Below are 18,304 nucleotides of genomic sequence, written 5' to 3' on the forward strand. Positions count from 1 at the left end.
ATTTACTGCACTTGACAGTGTGAATGAAATTACATATACATTTGAAGTGGGAGATTCCAATGAACAACAGGTTAACAGTTTTGTGCAGTGTAAATCCCTTATCCAGCAGGAGGAATTATACACTTAATTGGAGTCACTGCGGGATATTAGTGCGAAGGTGCAAACGCATTGCATGGAAGCTGCAATAGTTCACACCCATCCTCAGTTTGTAGCGTGACCATTAGAGTCAAACAGATGGCGTACGGACCCGATAAGTGTCACATCTGCAGATTCAGTGTTTGAATAAAGATTGTGATTGTGGCTGCCGGGTGCCTCAGCGGTAAAGGGCCGTGATTGTGTCGAGGCTGATCTCTGCTTCACACTCATAGTGAACTCCGCCTGGGAGCAGCAGGTTCCTGTGCTCCTCTGCGCTGTGAGCCGATGAAATGTTAGAGACCTTGTCGAAGGGGCCCTCCTGTTCTTCGGGCTCAGTGCCCGGATGGGGAAGCTGGTTGGGGAGGCGAGTGGCATTGACCCCTGCTGCCGGGGGGTCCTTTTGCAGGGTGGTGTCGTGATGGTAGGAGACCAGCTCGTTGCTGAAGTTAACAGCCTCCACCGCGTTACTGGCGCAGAAACGAGCGCAGCCCAGGATGGTGCTGAAAGCCTTCCTGAAATCCGCGTTGAAGGCGTAGATGACCGGATTGAGGGACGAGTTGGCCCAGCCGAACCACACGAAGATGTTGAAGGTGATGTCGCTGACACAGGGAGGATCCCCGGCTTGGTACAGGTGCAGGTCACAGAAAGGCACCATGCAGTTCAGCACAAAGAAGGGCAGCCAGCAAAAGACGAAGACACCCATTATTACTGAGAGAGTCTTCAGCACTTTGGTCTCTTTCTTGAAGGAGGTTTTCAGTGCCGCTTCGTGTGGGCAGTCGGCTGTGTGCTCCTGGCAGTTCTGGGCATGTTCCACCGCCCTCTCTAAAGAGGAGATCCTCCGGATTTGGGTCTGGGCGATGCGGTAGATCCGCGTGTAGGTGCCGATCATGATCGCCACCGGGATGTAGAAGCTGATGAGGGAGGAGGAGATTGCATAAGTCCTGTTCAGGCTGGAGTTACAGTCCCCCGTCCTGTTAGTGCCTTTCCCCTCCACTTCCTGCAGCAAGTCTGCCTCTGTTTTGTGCCAGTTGAGTTGCACGGGGATAAAGGAGATTAAGATGGACAGAGTCCAGGCCACCCCGATCATCACGAAAGCCACCCTCTGGGTCATCTTGCGCTCGTATCTGAAGGGACTCGCGATGGCCCAGTACCTGTCCAGACTGATGATGCACAGGTTGAGGATGGAGGCAGTCGAGCACATAATGTCAAACGCGATCCAGATGTCGCAGAAGGAGCCGAAAAGCCAGTGACCAGCCACCTCACTCAAGGCTTTCCAGGGCATCACCAACACGGCCACAAAAAGGTCGGACACCGCCAGCGAGATGACAAAAAAGTTTGTGACTTTCGACCTCAGGTGCCTGAACTTAATGACAGCCAGGCAGACCAGTGTGTTCCCCAGGAGGGTCGAGAGGATCAGCAGGAAAAGCAGGCAGCCCGTGACTGCCCGCAGGGTCAGCTCCGTCCTCACAAGTTCACCTGCTCCAAAAATCCTTGTCTGGTTCCTTAGGTTTCCCATGGAGATTTTTCCTTTTCCTCTCTATCGAATCCACGCTTTCTGTTTTAGTGCACACACGATTCTACAGCTCCCCGATATTCAGAATCATACCACATTTTCTCGCATCGTTCCCGGCTCCACATCAGGAGACAACACATCTCCGGCTTCTGGGACGAAATTCCCGTGTCGCCTGCTCCATTCGTGATGGAGCAAAGTCAACAGGAAGGTTCAAACTCTCTGCCGCCCTCTTGAGTATTGGGTTTTACTACGAACATGTCGATTGGATTGTGTTTCTATAACGCAAACATATTGAGTTATGGATAACACAAAGCTGTCTCAGTACAGGGGTACTCGCATTAATTAAAAAAAAGTTGAATATCAAGTTAAGTTAAACGAAACACTTCCCAGCTGCAATTGCAAGGACCGTATACATTAATATACTATTTACATTGCATTAACTACACTGCACACTATTCATTAACTACAGTATAATGGAACTAACCATTACACTATAAATTTCCTTATATGATAACCACACTATACATACATTATTAACTACACTATATAAGATGCATTAACCCTATATTAATGGCACTATACATATATACTCTAGTTATTGTATAGTGTGTGCATGTGGTTTCTACATTACCTACACTCTATATTAACCCCACGATAAACACGCTATACATTAAATGCCCTGCAATATTATACCTGACTACATCATATATTGTATACTGTACATATATTATAAATGTACTAACACTCGCTAGACATTAACTCCATATATTTTACTGTCACGGACAATTGTGTGAGCTAAGGATTAGCTGTAAACTAAACCGACCGTTTCAGGACCATGGACTGTCATTTCCACCATTGTAAATACAAGGTGCAAGTTTTACCCCTTAAAACACAGTAACACCAAAAGAGGAGCAGCAGATCTGTTTGACCTTGCAGTTGAAGGGCAGTTGAACCAACAACTATTTTAAATAATTTAAATAAATAGTTAACGATCTACTTTGAACAGGAATTTTTTAAAAATCAAATGATTCACCTGTTTACAGCAGAGGTCCTCTCCAAGGCGCATTGTTCCTTCATGTATGCACACTCTCTTCATTATTATTGGTTGACTATGTAGAAATAAGTCGCAGGATTTCTGTAGATTCTTAGAATGAGTCAGCAATAGTGAAGAACAAGCTAAAAAGTGCATTTCTTAACTCCCTGGAAGACCCACGTGAAATTGAATCAGCAGAATTGGTTGTGGTTGCAGGTGATTTCGGTCTGGTCAACCTCAAGCCGGAGGGAGTTTGGTCGGTTGGGAAATCAGGGATAGGATCGCCAAATAGGGATTGCAGTGGAGAGCTAAAGCTGGGATTCACCGTGTACAACAATGAGAGGCGGAAAATCACAATTTAACAAGAAACTAAAAGGGATTGTTTTGACCTGGTCTCGCACTTGAAGTTTGGAAAACATTAAGCCGACTTTCGTCTGGAACCGACGAACGACTGTAGAAATACATGAGCGACGATCCGCTCGAATCTGCAGGCGGTGAGGTTTTCTGGTACGAGTGTCTTGATTTCAGGTAAAGGTTAGATTAGCTGTTCACTCTAAGCTTGTTTTCCATACACCACCTAGATGTGATGGAGCATCAGGGATGGAACTCAAGAGGCATTTGCTATTAAACTGGAGCACATACAGTGATGATTTTATGATCTCAGTCCACAGGAGGATATTCCTTATGATATTCTGACCTTGTCCTGTTTGGGTCCTTACAGCTCGCTGTGATACTGTACAGGCGATGCGCGATACAACCCGAACTGATGCTTTAGTTGAGTCTGTAGCCGAGATGGGAACCTCGGGCGGGTATCTTAAACTAGCGATTGTTAAATGACAGTTTCTGGCCACACAACACTCACAGATAGAATATGCTGTTTTGAATTAACAAAATTACAATTTTCACCAACCATCAGCAAGGTAGGTCATCAGCATTAAACAAAACGGAAGTGGCAATTGTTTGAGTAGATTTAATGTATGCATGAATATCAAAGTACGTTTAGAATTAGAATTAGAACATTACAGCGCAGTACAGGCCCTTCGGCCCTCGATGTTGCGCCGACCTGTGAAACCATCTGACCTACACTATTCCATTTTCATCCATATGTCTATCCAATGACCACTTAAATGCCCTTAAAGTTGGCGAGTCTACTACTGTTGCAGGCAGGGCGTTCCACGCCCCTACTACTCTCTGAGTAAAGAAACTACCTCTAACATTTGTCCTATATCTATCACCCCTCAACTTAAAGCTATGTCCCCTCGTGTTTGCCATCACCATCCGAGGAAAAAGACTCTCACTATCCACCCTATCTAACCCTCTGATTATCTTATATGTCTCTATTAAGTCACCTCTCCTCCTCCTTCTCTCCAACGAAAATAACCTCAAGTCCCTCAGCCTTTCCTCGTAAGACCTTCCCTCCATACCAGGCAACATCCTAGTAAATCTCCTCTGCACCCTTTCCAAAGCTTCCACATCCTTCCTATAATGCAGTGACCAGAACTGCACGCAATACTCCAGGTGCGGTCTCACCAGAGTTTTGTACAGCTGCAGCATGACCTCATGGCTCCGAAACTCGATCCCCCTACTAATAAAAGCTAACACACCATATGCCTTCTTAACAGCCCTATTAACCTGGGTAGCAACTTTCAGGGATTTATGTACCTGGACACCAAGATTTCTCTGTTCATCTACACTACCAAGAATCTTCCCATTAGCCCAGTACTCTGCATTCCTGTTACTCCTTCCAAAGTGAATCACCTCACACTTTTCCGCATTAAACTCCGTTTGCCATCTCTCAGCCCAGCTCTGCAGCCTATCTATGTCCCTCTGTACCCTACAACATCCTTCGGCACTATCCACAACTCCACCGACCTTCGTGTCATCCGCAAATTTACTAACCCACCCTTCTACACCCTCTTCCAGGTCATTTATAAAAATGACAAACAGCAGTGGCCCCAAAACAGATCCTTGTGGTACACCACTAGTAACTAAACTCCAGGATGAACATTTGCCATCAACCACCACCCTCTGTCTTCTTTCAGCTAGCCAATTTCTGATCCAAAGCTCTAAATCACCTTCAACCCCATACTTCCGTATTTTCTGCAATAGCCTACCGTGGGGAACCTTATCAAACGCCTTACTGAAATCCATATACACCACATCCACTGCTTTACCCTCATCCACCTGTTTGGTCACCTTCTCGAAAAACTCAATAAGGTTTGTGAGGCACGACCTACCCTTCACAAAACCGTGCTGACTATCGCTAATGAACTTATTCTTTTCAAGATGATTATAAATCCTGTCTCTTATAACCTTTTCCAACATTTTACCCACAACCGAAGTAAGGCTCACAGGTCTATAATTACCAGGGCTGTCTCTACTCCCCTTCTTGAACAAGGGGACAACATTTGCTATCCTCCAGTCTTCCGGCACTATTCCTGTCGACAATGACGACATAAAGATCAAGGACAAAGGCTCTGCAATCTCCTCCCTAGCTTCCCAGAGAATCCTAGGGTAAATCCCATCTGGCCCAGGGGACTTATCTATTTTCACACTTTCCAAAATTGCTAGCACCTCCTCCTTGTGAACCTCAATCCCATCTAGCCTCGTAGCCTGAATCTCAGTATTCTCAACAACATTTTCTTTCTCTACTGTAAATACTGACGCAAAATATTCATTTAACACTTCCCCTATCTCCTCTGATTCCACACACAACTTCCCACTACTATCCTTGATTGGCCCTAATCTAACTGTAGTCATTCTTTTATTCCTGATATACCTATAGAAAGCCTTAGGGTTTTCCCTGATCCGATCCACCAATGACTTCTCGTGTCCTCTCCTTGCTCTTCTTAGCTCTCCCTTTAGATCCTTCCTGGCTAGCTTGTAGCTCTCAAGCGCCCTAACTGAGCCTTCACGTCTCATCCTAACATAAGCCTTCTTCTTCCTCTTGACAAGCGCTTCAACTTCTTTAGTAAACCACGGCTCCCTCGCACGACAACTTCCTCCCTGCCTCACAGGTACATACTTATCAAGGACACACAGTAGCTGCTCCTTGAATAAGCTCCACATTTCGATTGTTCCCATCCCCTGCAGTTTCCTTCCCCATCCTACGCATCCTAAATCTTGCCTAATCGCATCATAATTTCCTTTCCCCCAGTTATAATTCTTGCCCTGCGGTATATACCTGTCCCTGCCCATCGCTAAGGTAAACCTAACCGAATTGTGATCACTATCACCAAAGTGCTCACCTACATCTAAATCTAACACCTGGCCGGGTTCATTTCCCAGTACCAAATCCAATGTGGCATCGCCCCTGGTTGGCCTGTCTACATACTGTGTCAGAAAACCCTCCTGCACACACTGGACAAAAACTGACCCATCTAAAGTACTCGAACTATAGTATTTCCAGTCGATATTTGGAAAGTTAAAGTCCCCCATAACAACTACCCTGTTACTCTCGTCCCTGTCGAGAATCATCTTCGCTATCCTTTCCTCTAAATCTCTGGAACTATTCGGAGGTCTATAAAAGACTCCCAACAGGGTAACCTCACCTCTCCTGTTTCTAACCTCGGCCCATACTACCTCAGTAGACGAGTCCTCAAACGTCCTTTCTGTCGCTGTAATACTCTCCTTGATTAACAATGCCACACCCCCCCCTCTTTTACCATCTTCTCTGTTCTTACTGAAACATCTAAATCCCGGAATCTGCAACATCCATTCCTGCCCCTGCTCTACCCATGTCTCCGAAAGTTTAGTGAAGGAGTAACAGAATAGAGCTATTAGGGCAATCTTTTGGAAAATGAAACACCCGAAATACATTACTCCAAGATCATATCAACGTGCTATAATGTGCTTGTGTGGAGGAGTTTTCTTATAGTTCGCCATAAATCCCTACTCTACAGTTACACATGATGGGTGGGGGAAACAGTTGTGTTTAACACTATTGGCCCCACCTGGCATTTTGAATTAGAACATAGAACATAGAACAGTACAGGCCCTTCGGCCCACGATGTTGTGCCGACCCTTTAACCTACTCTAAGATCAAACTACCTACATACCCTTCATTCTACTATCATCCATGTACCTATCCAAGAGTCGCTTAAATGTCCCTAATGTATCTGTTTCTACTACCACCGCTGGCAGCGCATTCCACGTACCCACCACTCTCTGTGTAAAGAACCTACCTCTGACATCTCCCCTAAACCTTCCTCCAATCACCTTAAAATTATGTCCCCTGGTGATAGCCCTTTCCGCCCTGGGAAAAAGTCTCTGGCTATCCACTCTATCTATGCCTCTCATCATCTTGTACACCTCTATCAAGTCACCTCTCATCCTTCTTCGTTCCAATGAGAAAAGCCCTAGCTCCCTCAACCTTTCTTCATAAGACATGCCCTCCAGTCCAGGCAGCATCCTGGTAAATCTCCTCAGCACCCTCTCTAAGCTTCCACATCCTTCCTATAATGAGGCGACCAGAACTGAACACAATATTCCAAGTGTGGTCTAACAAGGGCTTTATAGAGCTGCAGCATAACCTTACGGCTCTTAAACTCAATCCCCCTGATAATGAAAGCCAACACCCCATACGCCTTCTTAACAACCCGATCAACATGGGTGGCAACTTTGAGGGATCTATGGACATGGACCCCAAGATCCCTCTGTTCCTCCACACTACCAAGAATCCTGTCTTTAAGCCTGTATTCTGCATTCAAATTTGACCTTCCGAAATGAATCACTTCAGACTTTTCCAGGTTGAACTCCATCTGCCACTTCTCAGCCCAGCTCTGCATCCTGTCAATGTCCCGTTGCAACCTACAACAGCCCTCCACACTATCCACCACTCCAGCAATCTTTGTGTCATCGGCAAACTTACTAACCCAGCCTTCCACTTCCTCATCCAAGTCATTTATAAAAATCACAAAGAGCAGAGGTCCCAGAACAGATCCCTGCGGAACACCACTGGTCACCGAGCTCCAGGCTGAATACTTTCCATCTACTACCACCCTCTGTCTTCTATGGGCCAGCCAATTCTGTATCCAGACAGCCAAATTTCCCTGTATCCCATGCCTCCTTACTTTCTGAATGAGCCTACCATGGGGAACCTTAGCAAACGCCTTGCTAAAATCCATTTACACCACATCCACTGCTCTTCCTTCATCAACGTGTTTTGTCACATCCTCAAAGAATTCAATTAGGCTTGTGAGGCATGACCTGCCCCTCACAAAGCCATGCTGACTATCTCTAATCAAACTATGTTTTTCCAAATAATCATAAATCCTGCCTCTCAGAATACTCTCCAATAATTTGCCCACTACCGACGTAAGACTGACCGGTCTGTAATTCCCAGGGTTATCCCTATTCCCTTTCTTGAACAAGGGAATAACATTTGCCACCCTCCAATCATCTGGTACTACTCCAGTGGACAGTGAGGACGCAAAGATCATCGCCAAAGGCGCGGCAATCTCTTCCCTCGCTTCCCCTAACAACCTTGGGTATATTCCATCTGGCCCCGGGGACTTATTTATCCTCATGTCTTTCAAAATTTCCAGCACATCCTCCTTCTTAACATCAACCTGTTCGAGCATATCAGCCTGTTCCACGCTGTCCTCACAAACGACCAGGTCCCTCTCACTAGTGAATACCGAAGCAAAGTATTCATTTAGGACCTCCCCTACCTCCTCTGACTCCAGGCACAAGTTCGCTTCACGATCCCTGATCGGCCCTACCCTCACTCTGGCCATCCTCTTGTTCCTCACATAAGTGTAGAATGCCTTGGGATTTTCCTTAATCCTACCCGCCAAGACTTTTTCATGTCCCCTTCTAGCTCTCCGAAGTCCATTCTTCAGTTCCTTCCTGGCTACCTTGTAACCCTCTAGAGCCCTGTCTGATCCTTGCTTCCTCAACCTTAAGTAAGCTTCCTTCTTCCTCTTGACTAGCTGTTCCACATCTCTTATCATCCAAGGTTCCTTCACCCTACCATCCCTTCCTAGCCTCATCGGGACAAACCTATCCAGCAGTCGCAGCAAGTGCTCCCTAAACAACCTCCACATTTCTGTCGTGCATTTCCCTGAGAACATCTGTTCTCAATTTAAGCTCCCCAGTTCCTGCCAAATAGCATTGTAATTCCCCCTCCCCCAATTAAATATTTTCCCATCCCGTCTGCTCCTGTCCCTCTCCATGACTATAGTAAAGGTCAGGGAGTTGTGATCACTATCACCAAAATGCTCTCCCACCGAGAGATCAGCCACCTGGCCTGGTTCGTTGCCAAGCACCAAGTCCAACATCATCTCCCCTCTGGTCGGCCTATCTACATATTGAGTCAGGAAACCTTCCTGGACACACCTGACAAACTCTGCTCCATCCAAACTATTTGCACTAAGGAGGTTCAAATCAATATTAGGGAAGTTGAAGTCACCCATGACAACAACCCTGTTACTTCTGCACCTTTCCAAAATCTGCCTCCCAATCTGTTCCTCCGTGTCTTTGTTGCTATTGGGGGGTCTATAGAAAACTCCCAACAAAGTGACTGCTCCTTTCCTGTTTCTGACTTCCACCCATACTGACTCAGTAGACAAACCCTCCTCAACGCCCTCCCTTTCTGCAGCTGTGATACCATCCCTGATTAGCAATGCCACTCCCCCACCTCTTTTACCTCCCTCCCTATTCCTTTTGAAACATCTAAACCCTGGAACATCCAACAACCATTCCTGCCCCTGTGATATCCACGTCTCCGTAATGGCCACAACATCGTAGCTCCAAGTACTGATCCATGCTCTAAGTTCATCACCCTTATTCCTGACACTTCTTGTGTTAAAATAGACACACTTCAACCCATCATACTGGCTGCAACTTTGCCCTGTCAACTGTCTAACCTTCCTCACAGACTCTCTGCACTCTGTATCTGCCTGTTCAACAGCTACCCCATCCACTGATCCGTAGCTCCGGTTCCCATCCCCCTGCCAAACGAGTTTAAACCCTCCCGAAGAGCTCTACCAAACCTCCTGCCCAGGATTGGTGCCCCTCCAGTTCAGATGCAACCCGTCCTTCTTGTACAAGTCCCACCTTCCCCAGAAGGTATCCCAGTGATCCACATATCTGAAGCCCTCCCTCTTACACCAGCTCTGTAGCCACGTGTTCAGCTGCACTCGCTCTCTGTTTCTCGCCTTACTAGCACGTGGCACCGGTATCAATCCTGAGATTACTACTCTGCTCGTCCTGCCTTTTAGCTTCCAACCTAACTACCTATATTCGCTTTTCAGGTCCTCATCCCTTTTCCTAGCTATGTCATTGGTACCGATGTCTGCTCCCCCTCCCCCTTAAGAATCCTGTAGACTCGATCCGAGACATCCCTGACCCTGGCACCCGGGAGGCAACATACCATCTGGGAGTCTCGTTCGCGACCACAGAATCTCCTGTCTGTTCCTCTAACCATTGAATCTCCTATCACTATCGCTCTCCTATTCTCCCCCCTTCCCTTCTGAGCCACAGTGCCAGAGACCTGGCCGCTGTGACTATCCCCTGGTAGGTCCCCCCCGCCCCCCAACCGTATCCAAAATGGTATACTTATTATTAAGTTGGGATAACTTATTAATGCAATGACATCATCTTGCATTTATATAGCACCTATTGTATGGAAAAATGTGCCACAATGCTTCAGAGATGTAATCAAACAAAAATAAATGTTCATCCAAAGAAAGAGATATAAGGAGGAGTAAGAAAGAAAATTGAGTAAATGGGTGGGTTTTAAAGAGGCTCTTGAAGGTTGAGAGGCAGATGGATTTAAGGAGAGAATTCCACAGAGAGTGAGAGCACAATGGCTGAAGGGATGACTGCGAATGGTGGAGCAAAGGAAGGGAACGGATGCACAAGAGGCCAAAGTCAGCACAACAGATAGCTGAGGGCTGTTGGCGTAGGGCTGGAGGAGATTACAGAGCTAGACCCAGGTGAGTCCATGAATAGATTTGAACACAAGAGTGAGAATTTTAAATTTGAGACAGAGGTTAGTAACAACAGGAGTGGTAAATGAGTTAGACTTGATGCAGGATCGAATAAGGGCAACAGAGTTTTGGACGAGTTGAAATGTAGAGTGTGGGGCATGGGAGACCGGCCAGGAGAGTGTTGGAATAATCAATACTTGAGCATAGATGAGAATTTCAGCAGCTGATGGGTTGAGGTAGGGATAGAGTTGGGTTAATGTCATGGTGATAGAAGTAAGTGTTTTTTGTGATGGAGAGATTATTTTGTTTATTCATGAGATGTGAGCATTGCTGGCAAGGCCAACATTTATTGCCCATCTCGAGTTAACCTTGAGAAGGTAGGTGAGGAGCTGCCTTCTTGAACCACTGCAGTCCATGTAGTGCAGTACTCCCACAGTGCTGTTGAAGTTCGAGGATTATGACCTGGTGACAGTGAAGAATGGCAATATATTTGCAAGGCAAGATGGTGTGTTTGACTTGGAGGGGAACTCTGAGGTGGTGATGTTCCCATGCACCTTCTGCCATTGCCAGGCGGTAAAGGTACTGTCGAAGAATCCCTGATAAGTTGCTGCAGTGCATTTTGTAGATCATACACACAGCAGCCATGTTGAGATTGTGGTGGAGGAAGTCAATGTTCAAGGTGGTGGATGGGGTGCCAATCAATCAGATAGCTTTGTCATGGATGGTGTCGAGCTTCTTGAGTAGCATTGAAGCTGCACTCATCCTGGCAAGTGGATAGTATTCCATTACACCCCTGAACAAAGAACAAAGAAAATTACAGCACAGGAACAGGCCCTTCGGCCCTCCAAGCCTGCGCCGATCCAGATCCTCTATCTAAACATGTCGCTTATTTTCTAAGGGTCTGTATCTCTTTGCTTCCTGTCCATTCATGTATCTGTCCAGATACATCTTAAAAGACGCTATTGTGCCCGCGTCTACCACCTCCGCTGGCAACTCGTTCCAGGCACCCACCACCCTCTGCGTAAAGAATTTTCCACGCATATCCCCCCTAAACTTTTCCCCTCTCACTTTGAACTCATGACCCCGAGTAATTGAATCCCCCACTCTGGGAAAAAGCTTCTTGCTATCCACCCTGTCTATACCTCTCATGATTGTGTACACCTCAATCAGGTCCCCCCTCAACCTCCGTATTTCTAATGAAAATAATCCTAATCTACTCAACCTCTCTTCATAGCTAGCGCCCTCCATACCAGGCAACATCCTGGTGAACCTCCTCTGCACCCTCTCCAAAGCATCTACATCCTTTTGGTAATGTGGCGACCAGAACTGCACGCAGTATTCCAAATGTGGCCGAACCAAAGTCTTATACAACTGTAACATGACCTGCCAACTCTTGTACTCAATACCCCGTCCGATGAAGGAAAGCATGCCGTATGCCTTCTTGACCACTCTATTGACCTGCGTTGCCACCTTCAGGGAACAATGGACCTGAACACCTAAATCTCTCTGTACATCAATTTTCCCCAGGACTTTTCCATTTACTGCATAGTTCACTCTTGAATTGGATCTTCCAAAATGCATCACCTCGCATTTGCCCTGATTGAACTCCATCTGCCATTTCTCTGTCCAACTCTCCAATCTATCGATATTCTGCTGGATTCTCTGACAGTCCCCTTCACTATCTGCTACTCCACCAATCTTAGTGTCGTCTGCAAACTTGCTAATCAGACCACCTATACTTTCCTCCAAATCATTTATGTATATCACAAACAACAGTGGTCCCAGCACGGATCCCTGTGGAACACCACTGGTCACACGTCTCCATTTTGAGAAACTCCCTTCCACTACTACTCTCTGTCTCCTGTTGCCCAGCCAGTTCTTTATCCATCTAGCTAGTACACCCTGGACCACATGCGACTTCACTTTCTCCATCAGCCTACCATGGGGAACCTGATCAAACGCCTTACTGAAGTCCATGTATATGACATCTACAACCCTTCCCTCATCAATCAACTTTGTCACTTCCTCAAAGAATTCTATTAAGTTGGTAAGACATGACCTTCCCTGCACAAAACCATGTTGCCTATCACTGATAAGCCCATTTTCTTCCAAATGGAAATAGATCCTATCCCTCAGTATCTTCTCCAGCAGCTTCCCTACCACTGACGTCAGGCTCACCGGTCTATAATTACCTGGATTTTCCCTGCTTAAACAAGGGGACAACATTAGCAATTCTCCAGTCCTCCGGGACCTCACTCGTGTTTGAGGATGCTGCAAAGATATCTGTTAAGGCCCCAACTATTTCCTCTCTCGCTTCCCTCAGTAACCTGGGATAGATCCCATCCGGACCTGGGGACTTGTCCACCTTAATGCCTTTTAGAATACCCAACACTTCCTCCCTCCTTATGCCGACTTGACCTAGAGTAATCAAACATCTGTCCCTAACCTCAACATCCGTCATGTCCCTCTCCTCGGTGAATACTGATGCAAAGTACTCGTTTAGAATCTCACCCATTTTCTCTGACTCCACGCATAACTTTCCTCCTTTGTCCTTGAGTGGGCCAATCCTTTCTCTAGTTACCCTCTTGCTCCTTATATATGAATAAAAGGCTTTGGGATTTTCCTTAACCCTGTTTGCTAAAGATATTTCATGACCCCTTTTAGCCCTCTTAATTCCTCATTTTAGATTGGTCCTACATTCCCGATATTCTTTCAAAGCTTCGTCTTTCTTCAGCCTCCTAGACCTTATGTATGCTTCCTTTTTCCTCTTAGCTAGTCTCACAATTTCACCCGTCATCCATGGTTCCCTAATCTCGCCATTTCTATCCCTCATTTTCACAGGAACATGTCTCTCCTGCACGCTAATCAACCTCTCTTTAAAAGCCTCCCACATATCAAATGTGGATTTACCTTCAAACAGCTGCTCCCAATCTACATTCCCCAGCTCCTGCCGAATTTTGGTGTAGTTGGCCTTCCCCCAATTTAGCACTCTTCCTTTAGGACCCCTCTTGTCTTTGTCCTGAGTATTCTAAAACTTACGGAATTGTGATCACTATTCCCAAAGTAGTCCCCTACTGAAACTTCAACCACCTGGCCGGGCTCATTCCCCAACACTAGGTCCAGTATGGCCCCTTCCCGAGTTGGACTATTTACATACTGCTCTAGAAAACCCTCCTGGATGCTCCTTACAAATTCTGCTCCGTCTAGACCTCTAACACTAAGTGAATCCCAGTCAATGTTGGGAAAATTAAAATCTCCTATTACCTCCACCCTGTTGCCCCTACATCTTTCCATAATCTTTCCTGACTAGTGCCTTGTAGATGTAAAGCCTTTGGGGAGTCAGGAGGTGAGTCACGTACTGAAGAATGCCCAGCCTCTGATTGTTCTTGTAGCCACAGTATTTATGTAGCTGGTCTAGTTAAATTTCTCGTCAATGATACCCTTATGACATTGGGGGATTCAGCAATGGTAATGCCATTGAATGTCAAGGGGAGGTGGTTAGATATTCTTGTTGATGATGGTTGTTGGTTGACACTTGTCTGGCATGAATTTTATTTACCGCTGAACACCCCAAACCTGGATGTTGTCTGGGACATTCTGTCTGTGGATATGGACTACTCAGTATCTGAGGAACTTCGAATGAAACTTGTTATGGCCAGGTGAGGAGGGGGTCTCGGGCTCCCCTCTTGCCCCTTCAGCTTATTTGACTGCAACAGGTTTATTCCTTTTAAACAGTGATTGTGCTTACCACCTCAGTGTTTTACCTTTTTACATTGCGTGCAATTCTGGTCGCCACACTACCAGAAGGACGTGGAGGCTTTGGAGAGGGTACAGAAGAGGTTTACCAGGATGTTGCCTGGTCTGGAGGACATTAGCTATGAGGAGAGGTTGGATAAACTCGGATTGTTTTCACTGGAACGACGGAGGTGGAGGGGCGACATGATAGAGGTTTACAAAGTTATGAGCGGCATGGACAGAGTGGATAGTCAGAAGCTTTTTCCCAGGGTGGAAGAGTCAGTTACTAGGAGGCATAGGTTTAAGGTGCGAGGGGCAAAGTTTAGAGGGGATGTGCGAGGCAAGTTCTTTACACAGAGGGTGGTGAGTGCCTGAAACTTGCTGCCGGGGGAGGTGGTGGAAGCAGGTACAATAGCGACGTTTAAGAGGCATCTTGACAAATACATGAATAGGCTGGGAATAGAGGGATACGGTCCCCGGAGGTGCAAAAGGTTTTAGTTTAGGCAGGCATCAAGATCGGCGCATGCTTGGACGGCCGAATGGCCTGTTCCTGTGCTGTACTGTTCTTTGTTCTTTGTTCTTTACTGTGATTGTGAAAGAACCAATCTGACAAGTTTTCTTGAGTTTAACAAGAAAGAGGTAAGTTTACTATACTTAATACTCTAACCCCAATTTTAAAAATACTAAAAAAAAATACACTACACATTCACATAGACATTCACACAAGGATCGCACACACACAAATAGATGAGAGGGAAAAATAGATTTGGTGGTTTGATTAAAGTCCAGAATAAATTAAACTTAAATACATAGTCTGTGAGGTGGGTGATCTGGTAGGCCTCGGCTGAAGCTGTATTCTTGAAGTCCTCACCAGTCAAAGTGCACTTTGTAGTTGGCCTGCTTTGCTCAGGGTTTTCTTGAAGACAGAATTGCAGCTGGCTTTCTTCCCTGGTCTCTGGCTGTAGCAGTTTGTAGGCTTGGAGGGCCCACAGTGGTAGACAGTTTTCAAACTTGATGTTTTCTGGGGGGGAGAGAAAGGGAAGCATGCAGCTTTCTCTGCTGCTGCAATTTTTCACATTGTCCAGTAGATGCCTGTGTTGTAGCTGTACTTGAACAGCTTGGCTGCGGGTGCGGCTAGCTCCAGAGCGCACAACTTCAGCATTAGCCTTGGCTGTATCCAATGCACTCTAGCAATTTTTCGATATTGCTTGGAGTGAATCAAATGGCTGAATACTGGAATCTGATCTTGGGACTATCAGGAGGAGGCTGAAATGGATCATCCACGCAGCACTTCTGGCTGAAGATGCTTATAAATACTTCAGCCATGTCCTTTACACTGATGCCATCATTGAGGACGGGCGTGTTCATGGTATTGGTAGAGTGAGAAATATGCTGGGCCAGGCAATTACAGATTGTACTGGAGTAAAATTCTGCTGCTAACAGCCCACAAAGCCTTGTGAATGCCCAGTTGTGAGATGCTAGATCAGTTCTGAATCTATCCCATTTAACAAGATGGTAATGCCACAAAACATGATGGAGGGTGCCCTCAGAGTGAAGATGGAACTTTGTCTCCAATAGGACTGTGCAGTGATCACTGCTACCAATATTGCCATAGACAAATGTATCTGAAACAGGTAGATTGGTGAGGATAAGGTCAAGTAGGTTTTTGGTTCTCACCACCTACACCAGGCCCAGATTAGCAGCTATGTCCTTCAGGACTTGGTCAGTAGTGGTGCTACTGAGCCATTCTTGGTAATGGACATTGAAGAACCCCACCCAGAGTACATTCTGTGCTCTTGATACCTTTGGTGCTTCTTTCAAGTGGTCTTCAACATGTTGGAGTATTGATGTTATCAGCTGTGGGAGTGAAGAAGGTAGTAATCAGCAGGAGGTTTCCTTGCCCATATTTGACCTGATGTTGAGGACTCGAAGGGCCACTCCCTTCTGACTGTATACCACTGTGCTGCCACAGCTGATGGGCCTGTCTTTCAGTGGGACTGGACGTACATGGGGCTGGTGATCCAGGAGTGTAGAAATTTGGCTTATGAATCATATCTGTCATGCTGTTACTTGACTAGTCTGTGGGACAGCTCTTCTAATTTTGCCACAAGCCCACAATTATTAAAGGGACTTTGCAGGATTGATAGGGTTAGGTGTGTTTTTGTCATCTCTGAATCCGATGCTTAGGTCAAAGCTGAGTGGTCTGCCCTTTTTTTTTTAAAAAGAAAAATTCTTGTACTTTTTTGTATCCATTTGGTACAACTGAGTGGCTTGCTAGGTCATTTCACAGGGCTCTTAAGAGTCAACCATGTTGCTGTGAGTGTGGAGTCAGACATAGGCCAGACTGAGTGAGGATGGTGACTTTTCATCTATAAAGGACAGTTAGATTTTTTGGGGGTTTTCTTGGCAATCTGCTAGCTTCATGCTCACCATTACTGATACTATCTTTTTATTCCATATTTATTTAATTAATTGAATTCAAATTTTCAATCTGCCATGGTGAGATTTGAACTCATATCTCCAGATTATTAGTCTGGGCCACTGAGTTATAGTTCAGTAACATAACATTTTCTCATCCACTGCATTATGATATCAGCGTCAGAATATTTTCAACATTAGTAACTCTCTTCTCTCAAAAAAGGCTGAAAACAAAAATGCCCAAAGCAAATAAAATAAACATACCTGTATCATAGGGTTTTTTTTGCTAAATCTTCACACCTTAAAATCAGATTTGTATTCTCAAGTTTAGCATCTGGCAAAGGCCAAAATCACTTGGCACCAACCTGAATCATGTGAATCATTAATAATAAAAACAGAAAATGCTGGAAATACTCAGCTGTCTGGCAGCATCTGTGGAAAGAGAAACAGAGTTAATTTTTCGTGTCAATGACCCTTCATCGGAACTGGGAGTAACAGCTTTTAAGTGAGGCGGGGAAAGAAGAAGAAAGAACAAAGAAGAACTGTAATAGGGTGGAAGGCAAGAGAGATTAAATGACAAAAGGGATGATGAGGCAAGGCAAAAGGAGATTCATAAAGAAACAAAAGATGTGTCTAGAGGAGGTGTAAATGGGAAAGTAGAATCATTACCAATAGCTGCTGGCTAAAAACACAAGCATATGCTAAGATCTGAAATTATTGAACTCAATATTGAGTCCGGAAGGTTGTAAAGTGCCTCGTCAAAAGATCAGGTGCTGTTCCTTGGGCTTATGTTGAACTCCATTGAAACAGTGTAGGAGGCTAAGGACAAAAAAGTCAGAGTGGGAGTGGGGCGGACAATTGAAATGACATGTGAGTCATTAAATTGCTGCCAAATAGTTTGATGTTTCACAGTAAAATCAGACAATTCCCAATCTTGCTTCTCCAATTAAATTACAGCAGAAAATTGAAATGGAAATGTTACTTTTTTTAATTTACCTATTTAGAAGAATGGCAGAGATTTATCCAATTTTTATGTCGATGGTGGCATAGAGCTCATTCCCTGCAATTTCATTGAATTAATAAACTGTTTATTTGACTTTTATAATGGCCCGGAGTTTGCAGACTGCAGCAAAACAAGGGTGCTTAACCGTTGGCCTCGCAGTAAGTCTCGCTGAGAGATCAAGCAATCTCTCTGGCGAGAATTTTACCTCTATCCCCATGCATTGGTATTGCAACTGACTGCAGCATTCTATCCTGGGGATTTCCCAGCATGGAGCTGGAGTGATGTCTTCAGGCTGTCCAAGCAGCCAATCAATTAAAGGATTTTCATAGGTACACAAACGGGAAAGAAAAAAGCAGTAAAATAAAATTACTTTTTTAAAAAATATACTTTTAAAGCAAATTAAAAATTGGGACATACACATGGGGTGAAGGTAGAAGCTAAAAAAATATGGAAAACATTTTTACGAATTCTTTCACAACCTTGCCTTAAATCCACTAATCCTTTAACAGCACTACACAATTAAAAAAAAAATT

General features: G+C 45.2%; 1 protein-coding gene across 1 annotated transcript; it reads right to left on the reverse strand.

Moving 5' to 3' along the window:
* Positions 1-313: 313 nt before the first annotated feature.
* Positions 314-1,591, reverse strand: LOC137380865 (D(1C) dopamine receptor-like). The gene has a single exon (XM_068053274.1). The coding sequence runs from the start codon at positions 1,415-1,417 to the stop codon at positions 314-316; it is 1,104 nt and encodes a 367-aa protein (XP_067909375.1). The 5' UTR covers positions 1,418-1,591.
* Positions 1,592-18,304: the final 16,713 nt, after the last annotated feature.

Source organism: Heterodontus francisci, chromosome 20 (genome assembly GCF_036365525.1).
Source record: "Heterodontus francisci isolate sHetFra1 chromosome 20, sHetFra1.hap1, whole genome shotgun sequence".
NCBI classification, from domain to species: domain Eukaryota; kingdom Metazoa; phylum Chordata; class Chondrichthyes; order Heterodontiformes; family Heterodontidae; genus Heterodontus; species Heterodontus francisci.

Coding starts and splice junctions, on each gene's coding strand:
- LOC137380865 (XM_068053274.1), bottom strand. CDS start 1,417: ATGCCCTGGAAAGCCTTGAGTGAGGTGGCTGGTCACTGGCTTTTCGGC.